Source organism: Phaseolus vulgaris, chromosome 7, assembly GCF_000499845.2.
Source record: "Phaseolus vulgaris cultivar G19833 chromosome 7, P. vulgaris v2.0, whole genome shotgun sequence".
In the NCBI taxonomy this organism is placed as follows: Eukaryota; Viridiplantae; Streptophyta; class Magnoliopsida; order Fabales; family Fabaceae; genus Phaseolus; species Phaseolus vulgaris.
This window is the reverse complement of record NC_023753.2, coordinates 27,179,557-27,203,729: the sequence shown is the minus strand read 5'-3', so window position 1 is coordinate 27,203,729 and position 24,173 is coordinate 27,179,557. Positions and strand designations below refer to the sequence as shown.

Here is a 24,173-nt window from a genome sequence, read left to right as displayed (position 1 = left end):
CAAATCATCACACATGACAAAATTAACCCACTATAAATCAATGACCCCTCTTCCCCCACCCACTTCACCCTTCTCCTTTCCTTTACATTCTCCATTGTTACACAGAGAGGATTTGAAAAAGAAAAAGAATAAGAAGAAGAAGATGAGTTCTGTGTGCATATCAAACTGTGTCAGCGACGCACGTGTGCCAGTACGTGCGACGTACATGAATCTCTACAAGTGGCCGGAATCGGACGCAGAGTTTGTGCGTAGAAGGGGTTCTCATGGGCATCCGAGGGTGGTTGATAGTGTCTCGTGCAGACAGATGTACCTACGGAGCTACAAATTCTCGAGGAAAGAGACAGTGCCGGAAAAAACCCAGAAATGTTTCGGAAAAATTAAGGAGAAAGTGAAGGGAAGGTCTCATCACAAGAGTAATGGATTTTTAAGAAGAAGGAAATGTTTGGTTTGGAGAAAAATGAGGGAAATCTCGTGTGCTGCTTTGTTTAAGATTTTCCGCAGGTTCTTGTCTTGCGGCGCTAGTGTAGATGTTGTCCAAACAAAATCTTGACTTCCATACATTATTCTCTTTTGTTAATTTAAGGTTTCAATTTTCAATTCAACATCCAAATTCCCTTTTTGTGTATCATTTTTTTTTTCAGTTTTTGAATTTGTTCTTTACTTGGGTTTGGGAAAGCATGTAGGGAATCACTATTTAGGGTTATGAGTCCATCTATCTGTATATCATTATTTTTTTTATTTGTATGATGTAAAAGATTTTGTTAATTTTGCTCTCATTCAAGGTAAGCTCTCTTTCAGCATATATATTACCTTCCATAGCCCATGGATGAATGTGAAAGTCATACGAACTATTGCAGTTTATCCTTTTAGTTTCTTGGCTTCTCTGCGTTCGTTTTTCTTTTCTGCGAATTAACACTACCATAATAAGAATTAGGAATTATTTTGGTTTTGCTACTTACAAAAAGAAACATGGATCCATCAATTCAATTTTTATCCATGTTATTCCTTTTGGACCTAACTATTTTTTATTATCAAATTATTAAAAAATGTATTTTAAGTTTAACTCAATTTAATATATAATATCAATTTATAAGATATCTTTATGAATACATAATGTTTGAAATATCTTTATGTATATATAATGTTTTTTAATCTTTATTAGTATTGTTTCAAATTACTGATAATGATAATATTATTTTGCTAAAATTCATGAGTAGAGAGAAAAACTATGATATTTTATAATTTTTAACGGGTTTTAATTAATAATAAATAATGCGTTATTTTTTTATTTTGAATAAAACGTAATGTTAAGAGGTTATGTTTGTTTCAACTGTTAAAACTATGCGCGATTTGAAAGGACGAAAAACGTATAATGAATAAGTGAATAAATTAATTAGGGATCATGGATTTGCATGTGTGTATCATCCCAATGATAATGATAAATGAAACTAAGGCTATGTTTGGCTGGAAAATAGTAAACTTATGTTGGAACTTGGAAGCTTTTGACTGATGTTTTGAAGTTATAGTTATAGAAAATGAAAGAATTGGAGGGTAATAATAAGAAATGTAAGGAACTGTTACGGAGTGATTGTGACTATTGATGTAACCAACTGTTACGGAGTGTGATTGTGATCATTGATAGTGATTGTGACAATTCATTTAGGCTTTTCATGATAATACATTTTAACCGTAAGGAGAGCGTTACAATTATAACTATTAATTTTTAAATTACAAAATATATTTTATTATTTTTTATTTTTAGAGATGAAATATTTGTTTCTAACATATTAAAATAATTATTTTATAATGATTTAATTATAATATCAAAATTGATGCAGAGAAAATAAATTATAAGTTTAAAGTAATATATAGTTATTTTACATAAACTACAATAAAAAAGTAAACTATTATATATAAAAGAGTGTTGATATGTTTGATAATTCTACACTAAATTAAAAAATAATAATTATTGAGATGTGGATGTTACATGAAAAAATTAAAATTTTAAAATTATTATATTACATCTTGATATGTTATAATACAATTGTCAAAATACTATTTCTCATAAAAAAAAATCTATTTCTTTCTCATTCACTAAAATTCAAATATTTTGATACTCTACCAAATAATAAGCATATTATACTTATTATTTTTCTTTTTTCAATCTTTTTTATAATTATAATTTTTTTTCTAATAATTGTATTATCATAAAAGACAAGTTGTAAACGTTTCTATTCATAATTAATCTACTATGTACATGAACCTCTTACATATGAATATCACAATAAAAAAAATTAAAGATATAATTGTAGATATTGTTTTTACATCCCATTATATGTTTCTTCAGCATATTGTTAGAACACTCCATTAATTATTTATCACAGACAGTGTATCCATCAAGCAATCATAGCAATCAAAGTAGCTTTTGATTGCAATACCAATTTTAGAGATTCATATTTACAGTGTAATTACTACAAAAAAAATTGTTATGTTTATTGATAATGTTTAAATTATGTCTGTAAATGCATACTTTTGATAAAAAAAAATACACTAAAAATTTATCGATAAAAATTATCATTGGTAAGTGATACTAGTTTTTTCTTTAAATCTATCGATTTTTTTTTCAGTAATTTGATAATTTACAACCAAGTATAATTGGTTGATGGTTGTTCCCTATGCCCGCACAAGTCAATCTACATATCACAATACCAAAAACTTCCAAATGCATGAAGCTTTTTTATTTCAACAATAATATATATATATATATATTTGAATATAGAGTATGTTGAACTTTTATCTAACAATATAGTTTTTGAATCCTTTCAACCATAATAAGGGAGTTATTAGCTATGTATGTTTCTTCAACAACATATAACTCTTAATTTAGCAAAGGTAGAAGAGTGTATTGTAACCTAGAGACATTTATTTGTAGACATGATTTGGTTAAAAGATACATCTTTATCATCATTATTAAACTATGACTTTTAAGAGTCTCAATATGTTGACAAAGATATATTGATGTTCTATGTAATAATCTTATAATTAAAGTATTTATTGAGTAACAATAAGTTTTCATCCTTTTAACATATTTGGTTTTTTTAAGAAGGTGTTAGTTAATTAACTATTATTTATCTTAAAAATGGTGTAGATCTAAAATTACAGTATTTTATTCTTTTGATGAAGAATTATCTAAGATTACTCTTTCTTTACTTTAATTTTTTTATTTTTGTCATTTCTCATGAGAATAAATTGTTATGGAAACATCACATTCAAAATGCAAGTTGTTTTGTGACATTTTTTTAAAAGTTTAATTTTGGAGATTATATTATTCTAAGAAAATTAATTACTTTTGTTTTAGAAAATATGAATTTGAATTTATAAAGATTCAATCTAATTTTCTTACAAAATATGGATTAGGATTTAAAATCCAATCAAATTATTAGGATTTTGGATTTATAAGATTTAGATTTTTTTTATATAAAAAATATGGATTTGGATTTAAATGTACTCCAAATATTTGAATTTGGATGGAATTTTAAGAATTCAATTCTGCTCACCTTTACAACATAAAATAAAAAAGTTTGAAAAAGTTATAGCATGAAATGAAGTTAATGGATTAAATCCATTTACAACATTAAAAAGACAATGCAAAGTTGTAGTGTTAATCACTTTATTTATTATATACACCTCTAAGATATCAAAGATCTACATTTCTAATCTTTTTAAGACTCTTCAGGTTTTATGCTTCAAATCTAACACACATGTTATGCAAGAGAGATTGAGTTTGGTTATATTTAACTCGACATTAGAGAGATTAGTTAACCATTGTCATGAGAAACATCAAAATAAAAAAGAAATGAAGAAGAATGGTAGAAAGATCAAATATTAGAGAGTTATGAAAAATAAAATAATGTTGTCTTGTATTTACAATTTAGAATGATACATTAATTGCAAGGGCACCTTTCAAATAAATCTAATTTTTTTTGAAAAAGTAGAAAGAAATTTGACAAGCAAAATGAATTTGTTCCAAGTAAATTGTGAGATTCAAGAAAATTCACTAATCTTAAGCTCAAACAATCTTTTAATGGCCAACCTACAATCCAATATTTATTAAGCAAAAATTCCTCTTGAGCGACTTTTGTTCATCTCTCCTATTAACCATATTTTCCTCAAAAAATATCATTGAGCAATATTTGAGAAGTTTACCCAACCACAAAAGTTTGTTGAGATTTAAGACTAGAGTCTTCGTCTTTCTCCTTCTTCTAAAATGATTATCAAATTCTCATATGTAATTCTTAAACATCTAAAACTTACTAAATGTCTTTAGACCAAACTCTTAATTTTGTGGATAACAAAGAGAAAGGAATGCAACATCAATCAAAGAAAAATGATAGCAACACCTACTACAAGAAAATTATTAAATAACAAATAATTTTAAAGATAAAAAAATAATTAGTTGTTATAATGATTAAGTTGGATACTATTTTATAAATTAAAAAACTATTAGCATATAAAGTAATTTCTTGATAAAAATTTATAAACTAATTTCTAAATTGATATATAAAATTAGCTACTAATTTAAAAATTAATTTAATTCTTTTATTAATAATAAAAATTACTTTAAATGTCAATAATTTTTCAGTTTGTAAAATAGTATCTAATTTAGTCAATATAGTTTTTTTTTGTCGGCAATATAGTAACTAATTATTTTGAGTCTCTAATTATTTTTTATTTAATTATTTTCGTATTGAGAAAATAGATATATAAATATTAAAATAATGAATTGAAATGAATAGATATTTTTATATATATACTTGTATAGCCCTATCGTTAACAATATAATTATTTTGAATCTTTTAACATTATTGAAATAAAATAATACATTAAATATATATATATATATATTAAAAGATAAACAAGTTTTAAATTTTTATCTCTTAAATAATCATTAACTAATCTGTTAATAATAATTAGTTTATAACTATGATTAATAGATTGAGAATCTTAATGAGTTAACCTATTTCGCGAGCACCCAATTCTTCTTGGTTTCTAATTCAGTTTTGTGCTCATGTTTTTTTCAAAAAACATTAGCAACAGGGAAAATACATTTTTGCATAACTTAATGCTTTAACATGCATATTTTTATAGTTATGTGTTATTTTGGAATTGTTGATAAACAATTGTGTTGGAGTTGATTTTTTTTTTCAAAAAAGTTATAATAATTATTATTTATAATTCAGTACCAATGTAAAAATATTAAGACACTGCATAGTTAAAATTTTAAGACAATGAGTATACGAATGCTCTTTCTTACGTATTATTTGTACTTGATGGTAAACAAACTCACATTTAACAATAATAATATTGTTATTATACGTTTTTACAATGGGTGATTATATTTTGACACCCCGCTTCAGCCTACAATAAAATATTAATATTTATAATAAAAGAAAATTTAAAAATAAGAAAATGTCTTTAATGAAATATTAGACAAAATATAAAATGTTAAAATAGTTTTTAAAATTAAAAAAATTAAAAATAATTAAAATATTAATATTTAGTAGGATGTAAAGTGGACAATGTAAAAAGAAACTATGGTTATATTATTAAGAATTGTAGAAGCAATGAGTGGTATTTTGAAGTTGTAATGGTTAGAAGTGATGGCGAAAAGAGAAGATAATTGGGCAATGGCGTGAGTAAATAAAGATGAAAGTATAATCATAACTTCCACCAAATAACATTCTTTTTCATTGCCTTTGCTGAAAACTTGCGTTCTACACTTTGTTGTGGCCGGTGGGGATCTAATCACTGTGTTTCCTTAAGCTCATTGTTCTCTTATGCTAAACCTTTTTCCACCTAAAGTGCTTAACAACATCATTCATCCTCATCACAATCACTTTCCACCTAGTTCACTCCTTAATCACAAGTAAGTGCTTACTAACCTTACATGTTTTTAAAACAATGTTAAATTATTTCCACTTATCATAATATAAATGTGAATGTGTAAAGTATTGCATTAATTGAAAATAAATTAGTTGAATAAGATGTAAATGGAATAAATAAGTTTATTTTTTTTAAATGAATTTGATGGTGTACCATACAACATCGATGAGTCTCGGTCAATATCATTGACCGAATATCTTTTGGTGACGTGACCGACATAATTTTCATAAATTTAACAAAGATTCCTTAATACAAAATGAATAACGTAATCATGGTACGAAATATTATTTAAAATTTGAGGTTAACACGATAACATACTGTACCATTGTACCTGTTGGGAGAAATGGGGCCCAGGCACGGTCGGTTGACGTAATGAGATTGCTGACGTGTCGATCTTCTTCTCCTTCAGTCGGTCGTTCCTTCTTGGTGTCTCCTTCGGTCGGGCGGGGGAGGGTACCTGCGAAGGCACTCCGACGCTCAAGTAAGTATGAGATTCTAAGCGCGGTTTCGTAAGTGAATGAAAACGTACCTTTCTCTGGCTTGAGCACAGTATTTATAGGATTGCCTAATGGGCTTTCTATCCCTTGGGCTCAGGGTGGTTATGGATATGTCTTGCCAGTCGTGCTCCGGAATACCCGGGAAACATATCTTCTTTAAACGCATATTCCTTATTCTTCGGAGGTGTATCTTAACCACCTTAGCTTGTCACATAAATGCCCTTACATTTTGATGTGATTCCAATAGCCACATAGAACAAGATTCTTGACACTTTGAGGAATCACCTTGAGCTGGAAAATATAGAGGCACTTTCTTAGAAGTTGGATCATGGTTCTAAGTCAAGAACTCACTAATAACAAGTACCAAATCCCAAACTCATTTGGATGAACCAAATATTGTCAAATTGAATCAACAAAGGAATTTAAAAAGAAGAGACCGAACAGAATTGAAACAAAATCAAATGTACCGAACAGAATTAAGAAACAAACAGAATTTAGGTGCTGGAAAATTAGAAGAACCGAAACAACAACAACTCAAAACACAAGGCAACATGAACAAATTGAAGAAGAAGAAAGGAAGGAGAAGAGAATGCTCATGAAGATGGAAGATAGGTTGGATGATCACGCCACTAGAAGTATGGATGCTCCTAGATGAGTGTGCAAGCCGCCACTTGAGGAAACCATGGTCCTTCAAGATAAGACTAGAGTAGAAGCTCAAAAGCTCTCCAAATGCTCACTCCAATTTTGAGTATAGTTTCTTTAGATGAATTCAAATCTGAATTTTACAAGGAAGGCACCTCTATTTATAGCCTAAGGTGCTGAAAAAGAAAGCTAAAACAATTCAAAATTCCCTCCAAAAACCATCTAGAACCGGCGCTAATTTGCAAAGCAAGGAAGGTGTGATCCTTTCCTTCACTTTGGCACCCCCTATTCTACTCCTACACCTATCTACTAATACACCCCCTAAAGCTCCTAACTAAAACCTAAAAGATGCTATAACAAAAGAGGTTTCTAAGGTTTCCCTCTAAGCACCTTCAACTAAAGACACTACAAAAAGAGAAAATAAATGTCCTCTAGCTCCCAAGGCTTTGAACATGCTTCTTGTAATCCTTTGAGGTGGACTTTGACCTCCATGGGCGTCCTCCATTTGTGCCTCCACCTCTTCTTGAGCTTGATGAGTGGTCTCCATGTTCTCTTGGGCTTGATCTCCATCACATTTATTGTGCACTAGGTCGGTCGGTCATGTGCGTTCGTCCGGTGCCTACCGGTACAATAGCCCCCCAGGCTCGAGGTGAATAAAAGCCGAAGAGTCGTAATGATTGTTGTGCCTTTCGAGGTGTCAGACATTAAATTTAACGGAATGACGGGAGGTTCGCATTAGCGAAGAATATTTTCGGTTAGGCATCGGACAAGCGGCCTGCCTGCATGGAGCACCCCTGGAGGACGACCTGTACGACATAGAAAAAATAGTAGTTGATGGAAAGCTGGTGCCGGCCAACCCCGATGATAATTTAGATGAGGAGGCCGAGGCGGAGACCCCTGGCCCACAGCCGGACGCCTCTTTTGAGAGTTAATGAACAATGTGCCATAGAAAATTGCTGGACCCGACATGTGGGCAATACACACTTGCATTTTGAATATTTTATAATTTCAGCTAATATTTGTAGTGCGTAGGCCGAACGATAATTTCTAAACGTGGTTTGATTTATATGTAATGATTTACGAATTCGGGTGCCGAACGAGGCATAGGTAATTTTCGATTTTCGAAAGAATAAGGTAATGCGGATGCCGAACGAGACACAAATAATTCCAATTATGGTATAATAAGATAATTCGGGTGCCGAACGAGGCATAGATAATTCTGATTACATTAAAGTAATAAGATAATTCTGATGCCGAACGAGGCATAAATAATTCTGATTACGTTAAAGTAATAAGATAATTCGGGTGCCGAACGAGGCATAGATAATTCTGATTACATTAAATAAGATAATTCTGATGCCGAACGAGGCATAAATAATTCCGATTACGTTAAAGTAATAAGATAATTCTGATGCCGGACGAGCCATAAATAATTCTGATTACGTTAAAGTAATAAGATAATTCGGGTGCCGAACGAGACGTAGATAATTCTGATTACATTAAAGTAATAAGATAATTCTGATGCCGAACGAGGCATAAATAATTCTGATTACATTAAAGTAATAAGATAATTCTGATGTCGAACGAGGCATAAATAATTCTGATTACATTAAAGTAATAAGATAATTCTGATACCGAACGAGACATAGATAATTCTGATTACATTAAAGTAATAAGATAATTCGGATGCCGAACGAGGCATAGATAATTCTGATTACATTAAAGTAATGATAATTCTGATGCCGAACGAGGCATAAATAATTCTGATTACATTAAAGTAATAAGATAATTCTGATGCCGAACGAGACATAAATAATTCTGATTACATTAAAGTAATAAGATAAAGTAATAAGATAATTCTAATGCCGAACGAGGCATAAATAATTCTGATTACATTAAAGTAATAAGATAATTCTGATGCCGAACGAGGCATAAATAATTCTGATTACATTAAAGTAATAAGATAATTCTGATGCCGAACGAGGCATAGATAATTCTGATTACATTAAAGTAATAAGATAATTCTGATGCCGAACGAGGCATAAATAATTCTGATTACATTAAAGTAATAAGATAATTCTGATGTCGAACGAGGCATAAATAATTCTGATTACATTAAAGTAATAAGATAATTCTGATGCCGAACGAGGCATAAATAATTCTGATTACATTAAAGTAATAAGATAATTCTGATGCCGAACGAGGCATAAATAATTCCGATTACATTAAAGTAATAAGATAATTCTGATGCCGAACGAGGCATAAATAATTCTGATTACATTAAAATAATAAGATAATTCTGATGCCGAACGAGGCATAAATAATTCTGATTACATTAAAGTAATAAGATAATTCTGATGCCGAACGAGGCATAAATAATTCTGATTACGTTAGTAATAATGCGAATGCTGAACGAGGCATAAATTGAGAGTAATAAAAGGAATAGGGGACTTGGATTTTGATTTATAGTGCCTCGTCAAAACCTTCTCGGTAGTAAACCCTCCTTAGGGAGAAACCGACTGAGTGAGGAAAGAGTACACTTTCATTAAGTTCAACTGTAATAAAATTTGAGATGCGTGGCATTCCACGTTCTCGATATGTCCTTCCCAGACAAATGTTCTAAATAATAGGCTCCACCGGCTGCTGTGTCTGCTATGCGGAATGGTCCTTTCCAATTGCTAGAAAATTTGCCTCCTTCCTTCCGGGCGCTACTTCGCATTCGCCATACTAAGTCGCCTTTGTGGAACAGTCTTGGTTTGACCTTGGAGTGGTTCGGACGGTTCGTTCGGTCTCGACTTCTCTTTCTTTGCTCGGGGTTTGGTCTTTGAGGACTCCGGATCCGACGGCTTTGAACCGTTGGTGGTAATCAATGTGTTCCTCGATTTGCATGAATTTGGTTGCTCGAGTTCGAAGGTCTTCCATGTCTTGAGGCGGCTTCTTGATGAGACTTTCAGTAAAACGGCTCGGCTGGATGGCCGAGACCAAATGGTGCAATGCAACTTCCTGCTTGAGCCCTCGGATGTTCATACATGCTTTGTTGAACCTATCTAAAAAGGTTCTGAGAGATTCACCTTTTTCTTGTTGTACCGCTAGGAGAGACATGGAGGACATGTGATGCGGTCGGCTGGTGGCATACTAAGTAGAGAATTTTACGGCTAAGACGTCGAAGTCGTCAATGGAATTCGGAGACAGCTCTGTAAACCAAGTAAGAGGTTCTCCCTGGAGCGACGTGGGGAATACTTTACACCACACATTGTTATCTGTGGTATACAAAGTCATTTGCGTCTTGTAAACATTTAAATGCTCGTCCGGGTCGGTCGAGCCGTCATGGAGTTTAATGGCGAGGCCTCTCCATTTGTCAGGAAGTGGTGTGGTGATGATTTCGTCTGTAAAAGGATGACCCCTTTTACTTGACTTTCTTTCGACTGTTCCAGCTCTGGGAGCAGGATTGGTGTCGGCCGGTGTAGGTATGCGAGAGGCGGTCCGGTCGGCCATACGGGATTGGCCTTCTCGTTCGGGATTATCGACCTGTCGCTGGAGTCGCGCATTCTGCTCTCTCAATAAGGCGATTTCTTCCTCTTGGCGGCGTCTATCCTCTTCGTGTTGACGACGGTCTTCCATCCCCTTTTGCCGCAGTACCTCCACTTGAGTTTGGAGGGTTTGAATCATAGTCATCTGTTCTGCCATAACGTCGTTGTTGTTCCTTGTTGCAACCATTATAGCTTTAAAAATTGAAATCTTGCCTCGGCCCCACGGTGGGCGCCAATTGTACCTGTTGGGAGAAATGGGGCCCAGGCACGGTCGGTTGACGTAATGAGATTGCTGACGTGTCGATCTTCTTCTCCTTCAGTCGGTCGTTCCTTCTTGGTGTCTCCTTCGGTCGGGCGGGGGAGGGTACCTGCGAAGGCACTCCGACGCTCAAGTAAGTATGAGATTCTAAGCGCGGTTTCGTAAGTGAATGAAAACGTACCTTTCTCTGGCTTGAGCACAGTATTTATAGGATTGCCTAATGGGCTTTCTATCCCTTGGGCTCAGGGTGGTTATGGATATGTCTTGCCAGTCGTGCTCCGGAATACCCGGGAAACATATCTTCTTTAAACGCATATTCCTTATTCTTCGGAGGTGTATCTTAACCACCTTAGCTTGTCACATAAATGCCCTTACATTTATTGTGCACTAGGTCGGTCGGTCATGTGCGTTCGTCCGGTGCCTACCGGTACACATACCTTAATCTCAATCTAATTTCAAAGTTCATCACGATTCTATAAATATGCATATCAATTAAGACAAAGATACACGATGAACAATATTTATTAATCTCACCTACCTTCTACCAAACTATAACTTAAATATCCAAGTATTTTTTCACACGTATCCCTCTCGCCTCTCGTCAACCGAAGACGGAATATATTACAACATATCAACCAAATCAGCACTAACACACATAGGTCAAGGGAGAATCAAGACTTTTTCATCCCTTTTATAAGAAAAGATGATGTTAGTTTAGTCTTTAAAATAATAAAATATTTATTTTAATTATTAAACATGTAAGACATTCTGTTATTTTTTTTTTCATTGATATATATTTTTCAAAACTAACTTTAGTGTAAAAAAAAATATATTTTGTCCTTAAATTATTATAAGGACTAATTGAATGTTTTTACACATTTAGAGACTAAATTACTTTTTTTTATGAATATTTGGTAGTGCATCACATGTTTAAAAATCAATTAATCATTTACCCATATAAATTGAAAGACTCGCAAATCTTGCAATTTTTTTGCAATTTTTTTAGTTGAAATTGTTAACTCGTGCGTGGGACTAGGATAGACTCGAAATGACTCTGATACCATATTAAAGAGTGGACTTTAAGTCTAACTCAACCCCATAAAACCGGCTCATAAAGTTGAGGTTTGCACCCACTTATTTACTATGAAATGTCCTTATCTCTAGTCGATGTGGGATCTCCAACAGAATTTAATATTAAATTCACTTATATTATTAGTTTATGACTTATTTGAACACATTTTTTTTCCTGATTAATAACGACAATATTGTTTATTGAATTTTCAAAACATTTTAAATCATTTTCTCAAACAGTAATATTTCTTAATCATTTGCTCAATTTATTCATAAAAGAGAACTTGTTGAAAATTGATCCTTACCAAATTTAGGTTAAAAATTACATAATCCAAATTTTCTTGACTGATATCATTTTCTTGGTCAACTTTCTTCTCATTCTTATTGTTCCAAGCGACTCTTAGAAGTACCTTTAATTATTATTTTCTTCCAAACAAACACTGTATTGCTAATTAAAACTCTTTCTTCATCAATTACTTTTCTTGTATTGCTAAACGTGTGGTTAGTGAAGATATAGCTGGTGACTAAAATTATATTAAAAGAGATTAATGGATAGGCATTGGAATCTTAAACAATATAGAAGTAATATAATAATAAAATTTACACCAATAAGTGTTCTTATATTTTGTCTTAATTATAAATTGTGTGAATCAATGATAAAAAAAAGAATATATATGAATTAAGAAAAAAATAAGAACTAAGAATTAAACTAAGAACAATAGTTTAACTTTTTTTTATCATATTCATGATCTACCTTTTAAAAGTTTTACTTTACTTATTTATCTTTTAAATATAACTTAATCCTTACTTCAATATAAACATTAACACGGTTAAAACGTTTGTCATAAAAATGATTAAGAACGGTTCCAAACAATTCTTTAGGATCAAAACCTATTTTGGCGCACATTGTTAACAAAATGATTATTTTGAACAACTACAATAACATGGAAAAGTCATAAATACTCCTGAATCATTAAAAATTTATAATCAAATTATTTTCATGAATATTAAAGCTGGTTGAAAGTTATTCTATGCGATTCCTAAATTGAATGAATTCGGCGAATCATATCAACGCTGCAGCCATTGATTTTACATCTCCACTCGATCAATTTTTTAAATTTCAAAATTTTTAATTTTTCAAAATTATCTCTTATTCTAAAATTAAAAATTTCAAAATTAGAAAATACATTTAAAAAATTCAGAATAGATTTTTATATTTTTAAAAATAAAATTTTGGAATAAAATTGATAAACTAAAATCTCATTGCAAGACCAAAATATAAAAAATATATTTTGAAAAAGAAATTCTAGAAAATAAAATCCATAAAATACTCTAATAAAAAAGAGATTTCAGAATCCAGAAAAATAATTTCATAATTCAGAAAAGTATTCCAAAAACTCAAATCCAAAAATGTGTTTCAAAGTTTCAAATCCATATTACATTTTGGACTAGGGAATTCAGAAAAATGTTCCAAGAACTCAAATACAAAATTGCATTTCAAAAACTTTGTATTTCAAAAACTCAAATCCAAAATACATTTTGAGTTGCAGCCAGACCTATTAAGAAATTGCAGATGCCATTATGGTGCGTGTCAATATTGGGTGCAGCTCTAAATTTGATGGTTCAGAAAGCAATTGACCACTATGAATGTCCCTACCCAAAACTTACCAATTTTATTCTCTAAACAAAAGATAACTTTCGAAAATGTTAGTTGTTTGAAAAAAAAAAAAACAGACATGTATTCAATCAATTTCAAAACACACATGGACTCGGACCATAAATTTAAATAGAATACCAAATACTTTTTTTTAAATCTCATTTATATTTATCAAATTTGAAAATTGAAGAATATAGAATGTTACAGAAAAATATAAAGTACAAATTTTTTTAACATTCTTCACAAAATAAATTGTATTTTATAAATCACATGAAAAATCTGGTATTCATTTATGATTAAAAGTGTTTTTTTATCAATAATAAAAATTAAATAAATGTGAACCACTTCATGCATGGTCCAACTCTTATACATAATAAAAGACCTAAGACACTCCATCCTAAAACTCGCACCACCGGACATCTAGGATTACAAAACACCCCTAACTTTATTAAAAAATAAACCCCCTAAAAACAAGCACTTGAGCTAAAAAATATATCAAGAAACCATCATCATACAGACCAAAGGTTCGAGACACCAATCAGAAATGAAGAAAAAACCAGAGAGAGACTTGGACGTAATCCAAGACCAAGCCTTCACTTGAAACAAGGCAACCACTTCTAAACCATCGACAACTCCCCCTTTAAAGATTACATTGTTTCTATGCTTCCACAACTCACTTACCACTGCAGTCCAAATCACTCCCCACATCTCATTTACTGAAGCAGACACATTACACAATCTAAACTGAGAAAAAATTAGCAGTGGATCATTAGGGGACACAAACTACACTCCAAGCCATGCAAAACAACGACTCCACACTAGTCAAGCAAAACTGCACTCGAAAAACAAATGGTTATTTGATTCCACCTCCACCCTACAAAGACTACACAAAGGACTTTCAACCGCAATCCCACACTTTTCCAAGTTAACCCTAGTAGCTAGCTTATTTTCCAACACCCTCCAAGCAGTAACAAGTGCAAAAGGCAGAGTTTTACATCTCCAAAGTTGTTTAAACACGATGACATTCTTCCCTTCTCGACCCCTCCTAAGACGATTATAGGCAGATTTAGCTGTATATGATATCGCCTCCCCATCCTTCCAAACCCAACTATCCTCCTTTTCCAAGTCAAAACTGTGAAAACTGACACTCCAATTGCTTTTCCCATTCAAAAAGACTCCTTCTCCAGGCGAATGTCCAAACCCATAACCCATTATTCCATGCCCTAAGCTCAGCCACCTTAGATTCTTTTGACAAACTCAGGGAGAACAATCTCGGGAAAAAACTCTTCAAAGTTCCGCTACCCACCCAATTGTCTTCCTAAAAAAAAATATCCTTCCCTGTACCAATCTTCCACTTGATAGCATTTTCAAAATTTCAACCCCAACCCCTCAAACACCAAACCTCCTTCAAATCTCTCCACCAAAGAGAGTCCTTACAATTTTTCCCTCCTTTTCTCAAAACTCTCAAACCCCCGTACTTAGAGTCAAGAATCTCCTTCCATAAACCGCCCTTATCAGATCTCAATCGCCAAATCCATTTACCAAGCAACGCTAAATTAAAAACCCTTAAGTCAATGATACCAAGACCACCGACCTCACGTGGTTCACACACCTTTTTCCAAGAAACCCAGACAACCTTTCTTCCTTCATATCCCCACCCCCATAAAAAATCCCTTTGTAATCTCCCTAACTCATTTTCCACCGCAGAGGGTATTTTGAATAAGGACATATAAAACAACGGAATAGAGGAAAGTATCGACTTAATCAGGCATATCCTCCCTGCCATTGACAAGAACTTACCTTTCCACCTACTTAATCTACTCCTCAGTCTCTCAACCACCCCAACCCAGAACGTTTGTCTCTTATGGCACCCCCTACTTGCATACCCAAGTATACAAAAGGAGTTACCATCGTTTCACAATTTAGAATGGTTGCAAAACGTTTGATCGATATCTGATCAACCCCCACGCCACCAATCATGCTCTTTGAGAAGTCCACCTTAAGGCCAGAAGAAAGTTCAAAACAATTCAAAGCCACTTTTATATTAAAGACACTTTTATTGTTTGCTTCACAGAAGAATATGGTATCATTGGCATATTGCAACATGTTTACCTTCACTTTTTTTCCTCCAATCTCCAAGCTATCAATCAGATTCTTCTCAACTGCCATCCTTGACACTTCTGCAAAACCTTCAGCCGCAATAAGGAACAAAACCGGAGCTAGCGGATCGCCCTTCCTGAGTCCCTTCTTTGGCAGAAATTCCTTAGTCGGACTACCATTCACAAGAACTGACACTGAGGCTGATTCTAGACACCACTTAATCCAATGAATCCATCTACTACATAAACCGACCCTTTCTAACATATAGTAAATGAACTCCCACTTCACAGAGTCGTATGCCTTTTCAAAAACCACCTTAAAAAATACGCCCATTTTCTTCTTTCTGTTCAACTCATCCAAAACTTCATTGACTACTAACACGCTATCCAGCAAACCCCTTCCTTCAAGAAAAGCATACTTCCTGACATCAATGACCTTACTAATCACCTTTTTTCAATTGTAATGATAGTGTTTTCGAAATGATTTTATACAGACAGTCAACCAGCGAAATAGGTCTAAACTCACTGAGTTGTTGTGGATTTTCAACTTTAGGAATCAAACATAAGAATGACGCATTTGACCCCTAGGCCATTTACCGCTAACCTCGAAATCTTTCACTGCCGCCGTAATGTCCATCTTAATGAAATCCCAACAAAACTTTATGAAACCCATATTAAAACCATCTGGCCCAGGACTTTTCGAACTATCACAACTCCATACTACTTCCCTAATTTCCTCTTCTGAAAAAAAAACACCTACCAACATCTGGTTATCTTTTTCGGAGATAGATTTAAATCTGACGTTGTCCAGCTTGATCGGAAGCTCTTCATTTCTAACAAATCTGGCTTCAAACATTTCTCTTACCTTGTTTTTTACCTTGTCCTTATTCTCACACCACTGACCATTCTTTAAGACCTCGTGTAACTCGTTCGTAGCCCTCATCAATTTAATTGACGAATGGAAATACTTCGTATTGAAATCTCCTTGCTTCAACCACTTTTGTCTTGCTTTTTGCTTCCAAATAGCCTCTTGCTTAAAAATATTTTTGTTAAGATATGCTAAGAGACACCTTATTTCCTCCCTTTCGTACATATCGAGCTCATTTTCTTCATCTTTTGTGTCCAACTCGTTAATCCTCTTTTGCAACCCGTCACCCAGTTGATTCACTTTCCTAAATATCTCTTTATTCTAAACTTTTAAATCTGCTTTAAGTTTTTTCAGTTTTTCTTTTAAAATGTACATTCCTCCACCTTGCACCTCATAGTTGGGTCTTCTTTCTCTTAGAAACACCTTAAACCTGTTGTCACTTTGCCAAACATCCAAACTCCTAAATGGTTTCGGCCCCAATCAACATACTCATCTCTAAGAACTATTGCGCAATGACCAAAAATCGATCTACTAAGAACGAACTGTTTACAATATGGCCAAACATCACACCATTCCTTTGACACCAAAAACTTGTCACTCCTGCTCTTCACTAACCCGTTTGGTTTATACCAAGTAAACTTTCTGCCAGTCAACAGAATATCTACCAATTCAGCTTTCTAAATAAAGGCATTAAAGCCATTTGTTTTCCTACTATAATCGGATACGGACACCAAACTCTTCCTCTCCTTTTTTTCTTATGATAGAGTTAAAATCCTCCATAATACACCAAGCCTTAGATAATTGTGTCAACCTGTGAACACTAATCTCCTCCCAAACCAAAATCTTCTCCCGCAACGATCCGGAGCAATATACATTCAAGAATGTGACAGGAACCCCCAACCCGACCTTCCAAAGCCCCTCAGTAATAGAAAAATTCCTACCATTAATAAATCTGGACATCTAAAAGCAGCCTTTTCTCCATACTGTAATAATCCCGCTAACTCTATTGCTTGCTCCGTTTTCAACCCAATCAACTTCATTAGAGTCCCCACAGAAGAAAAACACTCTCCTTACTTAACTGAGAGCATTTTGTCTCTTGTATACACACCATATCCACCTCCTCCTTATTAATCAAATTTCTTAGATAATTTCTTTTGATACCTCCTATCTCTCTTATATTTATACTAATTATCTTCATAATCTAAGAACACTGGACTCCCCCTTTCATTCCTCAATTTGCAATCGTCCCGACTCTCCAAAGAGAGCAGACTGCGGATAATAAAGTCTTCCTGACCAGACCGCATGTACCCCATTTCCTGACCATGACTCCAAATTTTAGCTGCCTCAAGAACATCATTTTTCAGCTTAAAGATTTTGTTGCCATTCTTAAATACACTATCTGACTTTAAGATAGGAATTGACCTCACCACCGGATTCTGAACCATATAGTCGCCCTGCACTACCCTTGCTTCAACTAGATTACAATCTTCTAAAGGGGGAACCGCTCTTTCTACCCCTACCTCACCAAACACCACTTCTCCGCCCAACCCCTCCTTTTCCAACTCACCCCTTCCGTTGACCTCTCCCAACACCACTCCTGTATGGTGACTGCAATGAAGGAGCCCTCCTTGCCTCAGACAACCATCCCTTGCCAAACACCACACCTCTTCTTCCTCCCCCAACGTCTCTGCTCCAACCCCACACGGTTCCATGACACCCACTTCCAGTAGGAAATCTCCAAGCTGCCGACAAACACCTTGCAACTCACTCTCCTCAGCTACATCCTGCCACCCCCTTGGAGACTCTTCCATGGCCCTTACACTTAAACTCACATGTCCAACATGTTCATCTTGGGCCTGCAGCTCCTACACCCCCACCACTGAGACACCGACTTGCTCCTTCTCCACCTGAGATGGGTCCAGCCCACTACAAACTCTCACCCCAATCACGCCCGGAAACCCCACGTACCATGCATCATCACTCTAATCCACGTGGGCTTCATTTCCTCTTGCATTAATACCAATTTAGCATGAAGCATGTGTCTCAAGATTGCGTAACTCCACATTTAAGCCACTAACCGCATGCACTCCCTCAACCACTTTTTGAGATTCCAATACATAATCAAAACCATGCTCTTTACGTGCCTCACCATGCTCCGCTATTAAGCTTTGTTTGAAGTTGAGGGTGTGGTTGAGTGGAAAGTTGAGGGTTTGGAGGAGTGGAAGTGTAAAGATTTGTGAAAAAAGTTGAGGGTGTTTGGATTTAGGTATATTAGAGTGGATGTGTGAGGAAAGTTTATTGAAATATGTGACTGATGTGATGGTTGTAAGGATATTTTGAATTATTTTTAATTGTGTAAATTGTAAGATTATAAACTTACCCTTATATATAAAAAAACAAAAAATAAATGATAATTAATTTTATGCACATTTTATTTAATTAAAATAATTTAAAATTTTAATTATAAATAAAAAATAAAATAATGTAGAATTCAAATAAATAAATAAATAAAATTTAAAATTTAAATATGTATATAAAAATTTCCCCTTATATTTCTAAATAAATGTATTTATATTATTATTATGTTATAAAATAATATTATATTATAAAATTATATACATAATCGATTCGTTTCATTATTTTTTAACCAACATAATCAATTACCTTTTTAAATTAGCAAGGGTAAAAACGTATTTCAAGATTTGCTTACATGTATTTCCTTCTTCTCTTCTTGCTTTCTTCGTAACTCACAAAGGATGTCTACAGTGTAACATCACACAAATCTTTGGTCGCCTTTCCTCACACATCTGTGGAACCAAACACGCTTCATTCCACAATTCTGTCTTCAGCAACAGTTCTGCAGATCCAACCTTAACTCCTCCCCACTACCCATTAAAGAATTTAATAGGATTACTGTCCCACTTTTGTTTTTGCCACTCCATGCTCCACATTAATAGTGCCAACCTCTCCTCCCCACTACCCAATAGAGAGTTCAATGCAGAATTTATGTCTCACTTTTGTTGTGCCACACCTAGGCCCAATTCCGCATGCACCACCTAACCCTGGACCGTCGTCTCCTCACGTTCTCTTCCACCATTGTCATCGTCGAAAACTTAACCCACAGAGTCTGAGCACTCCCGTCCACCTCCTACTTTCGAGCTAGCATCATAATCCGACACTGAGCAAGCTCCCCACTGACTAAAAAAGCTTCTCAACTTGCGGTTTGGAATACACCCCTCCTCTTCGAAAGACACCAAGCACACAGTTCTATTAATGCACACTTCCTGCATCACGTTTATCGTTCCGCCTGTCGGGATTCTAACTCGAAAACGAACGTACTCCAAAACCTCCCTAGCAAGAGTTGCTTGATCCACCTTTACCACTTTCCCGATAAAGCCCCAATACTTTCAAAACACTGTCTACTCCAGAGTTGTAGAGGGAGACCTCTACAATGTACCCAAGCATACCTTTCGTTTACCGCAAAAGATTCATCCCAAGGAAGAATAGAGACAAACCATTATTTATTTTCTTCCTCGCATGACAACAGTACAAAATTGTCCCCCAAGTATCTTAACCTAACAACGCTGAAACCACCCATGATAAAACTCTCTTTAATCAACTGTATATTAGGTGTCCCCAAGTATCTTAACCTAACAACGCTGCCGGCATCTGTCTAACCAGGAAGAAGACTCCACCTTAACACTAAACTGAGAAGCAACTCCTACCCCATGAGAACTGCTCACTTTCTTTCCAGAAACCCCCGAGCGAAGGAGAGTTTCTATTGCTTCAGTTGCTCCTGCTCCCTCAACCTCCACATCTTACGGGTTTGCACCGCCCTCGTCTTAGACACCCATTCTTTCCTTGACCCTTCATTCCTACGTAGTTAGGTAAGTTCACCTGTAATTTCCACGTACCAATCCAAATAGCGTCTAAACTAAGTAAACACCTGTATGGGAATCTGACAAAACCAAACTTCCGCTTCCTATAATTAAGCTTATTAGAAATGAACACGTCCATAACCCTTCCCCACCTCTAAAGAACCTTTCACACATCCTTCGCAAAGAAATGATCTGGAAAGTTTGTGAAGAAGAACGATGTATCCGCCATTGGCCTGGTCCTCCCTTCACCCAAAAAAAAACCTTCCCTCTCTCTGGATTGTATACCAATTTTCTTCGTTAGTATGTTTAACTGGAGGCTTTGTGCAATTTGCCTCACATAGTTCCTTTCATTTGTAGCAGGCATTTAAAGTGTTAATTCTAAACTGATAAAAGAATAAAATTAAACTAAATAGATTCACTATTAGTTTAAACAAAATAACAAATAAAACTTACAAGAGTGATTTAATTATATTAGACTCGACAAATTTCCCATAAAAACTTCTAAAAATATAAAAAAAAAAGTATTCTTAATTTATGAAAAAACTCCCTACCTTTTTATTTTATTTCCTAAATTTTATGTAAAATTGTTCATAACCATAACAACAAATTAACTTGTGGTCCTAAATTAGTTTAAACAAAATAACAAATGAAACTCACAAGAGTGATTTAATTATATTAGACTTCGGCAAATTTTCCAAAAAGACTTCTAAAAATATAAAAAAACAAAACTATATGACAACTATAAACTAAATTTTGAATAAAGTATTCTTAATTTATGAAAAAAACTCCCTATCTTTTTATTTTATTTCCTAAGTTTTATATAAAATTGTTCATAACCATAACAACAAATTATCTTGTGGCCCTAAGTTAGTTTAAACAAAATGACAAATAAAACTCAAGAGATTTATATATATTAGACTTCGACAAATTTCCCACAAAGACTTCTAAAAATATAAAAAAAATCAAAACTATATGACAACTACCAACTAAATTTTGCATAAAGTATTCTTAATTTATGAAAAAACTCCCTATCTTTTTATTTTATTTCCTAAATTTTATGTAAAATTGTTCATAACCATAACAACAAATTATCTTGTGGCCCTAGTTTAAACAAAATGACGAATAAAACTCACAAGAATGATTTAAATATATTAGACTTCGACAAATTTTCCAAAAAAACTTCTAAAAATATAAAAAAACAAATTTTCCACAAAGACTTCTAAAAAAAAAAAAAAAAACTATATGATGGTTGTAAAGATATTTTAAATTATATAAATTGTAAGATTACAGTATAAAAAAATATAATTAACTTTATGCACATTTTATTTAATTAAAATAATTTAAAATTTCAATTATAAATAAAAGAATAAAATAATATAAAACTTAAAAAATAAATAAATAAAATACCAAATTTAAATATAATTATATTATTTTTCAATTTATTAATTTAATTTAATTAATGTATTTAAATATAAATAGAATAATTTTAAAATTTGATTGTAACATACGTTTAAAATATATTTTATATAATACTCTAAAAAATCATTTAAATGAATTTTCAATAATAAATATATTTAATTTATGAATTTTATTAAAATAATTTAAATAATCATATAAATTCCATTACTATCTTAATATTTTTATTTTGAAATAATCTATATAATAAATTTTCATAAAAAATAAAAAAATATTTTTATTAATATATTTAAAAAAACATATTCACATCTATAATTTAAATTAATGTCAAATAAAATAAAAACTTATATGTCATTAAATTTTTTTCTTAAAAAATAAAATAATAAATTAGATAAACAACTTAACATGTATAATTAATTTAATAATATGATTATTGTATATCAAATAAAAATTCCCATCTAAAATTATAAATTTAAAAGATATATTAAAAAACACACATACAAAAAATAAGTTGTCCCTAAAAACAATACACATTTGATTGGAAAAAAAAATCACATAACACACATTCAAAAATCAGAAAAAAAATATTAACATAACCGATACTAACATAACCGATTATCCCATACCATATAATTGATTATCCAAAAAAATTAATTTAATAAACATAATCGACTAATTACAAATCGAACATAATCTATGCCACAATACAATCAATTAAGCTGATATTTAAAGAAAGCAATAATAATCGATTATGCTCCAAAAAACAACAAATAATCGATTATGTCATCAACATAATCCATTATCAACTATTTTTAACAATTTGTCAATTATGTATTGTGTTGTTTTTTAATGATAATTGATTAGGCACCACTACAAAAATCATTGAATGCTCACCTGAGATCAAAGATGCACTACCAAACTCACTCTTGTACAACTCTTCTAACTCAAAATCCTCTCCAAGCCCCCTAAACCAATGCAAATGTCTCTAAGGAAAGTTTGAATTTGTTTGAGTGCATTCTTAACTTCCAAGAAGCTTGTTTTTAAATACTTTATTATGACCCATCTACTCTCACCATCGACATTCATGACATTCAAATCGCATAGCATGCGTAAAACAATGGCAGTGTTGTCATTGTGCATGGACAGTGGTGCGTGTTGTGGTCTCTTGTGCATGGCAGATAAAGTATAAAGTTGAAGAAAACCAAGGGTAACATTGTATTTCAACCTCTCCCGCGTGGCTTTCCCTCTTTTCTCTTCGGTGGTGAGAGGACAACCTAAACCCACAACTTTCCTCCCCGCAAACAAACAGGGGTGGCACCCGCTCATTCACACCCCTGCTCATTCGTCTCATTCGCGTCTTTGTTACAATGTCACGTCACCCTCGAAAACAAACACTACCAAACTGAAGATCAGATCTATGCATTGCTAAAATCTGTACCCACAGTATTAAACTAAAAAATCACTTGGACCATATAGCATTCGGGAGGTTAGGGTTATTTACTCAACAATCGAAGTATGGACTAACCAACTTTTGCACTAAAAGAATAATTTCTAAATATGAATAAAAATAAAATACCCATTTAATTTCTTTTGAAAAGCTGGCATGTTTTTATGTTTTACACCTTGTACAATCAGCAAGTGTGGGAGAACTATTCCTGGTCACATAAACCACCATCAGTTAGACATCAAGATATTTATCAGAAACATTGACAATATCATGATTAAACTATACACACAACTAAAAAAATATTCATTTGAAGTTAGATTTAGATTAAATACGCAATACCTCTAGATCAGTTAAAAAATCCCATTATCTAGTCTAAATTAGCAAAAAACTATTTGACAAAATTGAATGTACAAAACATCGGCATCATGGCCATCAAACGATGACAATAATAATAGCTGACTTCAAAACCTTAAGCATGAGTGCATCAAGTTCAATGGATGAGAAAACCAACACAAACTGTATCTCGTGCCTTAAAAATTCATAAATTTTTCAGTTGCATCAACAAACTTCAAGAACTAGAACTATACTCCGTTTCTGCACGAGCATTTACCAACAGAAGATTAGATCTTCTTGCGCAGAACTAGAACTACACTCCATTCAACTCGTACTGTTCAGGAATACCAGAGAGAGTATAATGGAAAAATCAACTTGGCCTACCTTTTACAACGTAAGGTCTTCCTAAACAAGTAAAGTTCACTTTGATAAACATAAAATAACTAGTTCAATCGAGCTTTCAAGCGGGAACTCTTCATTGAGTACCCACATTCTAACAGTATATGAGTCTGCACAGTTTATATATCAAACAG

General features: G+C 33.1%; 2 protein-coding genes across 2 annotated transcripts; one reads left to right on the top strand and one right to left on the bottom strand.

Moving 5' to 3' along the window:
• On the top strand, positions 1-802 carry LOC137828084 (uncharacterized). The gene has a single exon (XM_068634504.1). It carries the CDS (start codon positions 14-16, stop codon positions 548-550), a length of 537 nt encoding a protein of 178 aa, XP_068490605.1. The 5' UTR covers positions 1-13; the 3' UTR covers positions 551-802.
• Positions 803-14,421: 13,619 nt separating this feature from the next.
• On the bottom strand, positions 14,422-14,811 carry LOC137829338 (uncharacterized). The gene has a single exon (XM_068636147.1). The coding sequence runs from the start codon at positions 14,809-14,811 to the stop codon at positions 14,422-14,424; it is 390 nt and encodes a 129-aa protein (XP_068492248.1).
• Between the last annotated feature and the right edge of the window lie 9,362 nt (positions 14,812-24,173).

What these genes read in the sequence shown, in the direction of transcription:
- LOC137828084 (XM_068634504.1), top strand. Translation starts at nt 14, where the DNA reads ATGACAAAATTAACCCACTATAAATCAATGACCCCTCTTCCCCCACCC.
- LOC137829338 (XM_068636147.1), bottom strand. Translation starts at nt 14,811, where the DNA reads ATGGGTTATGGGTTTGGACATTCGCCTGGAGAAGGAGTCTTTTTGAAT.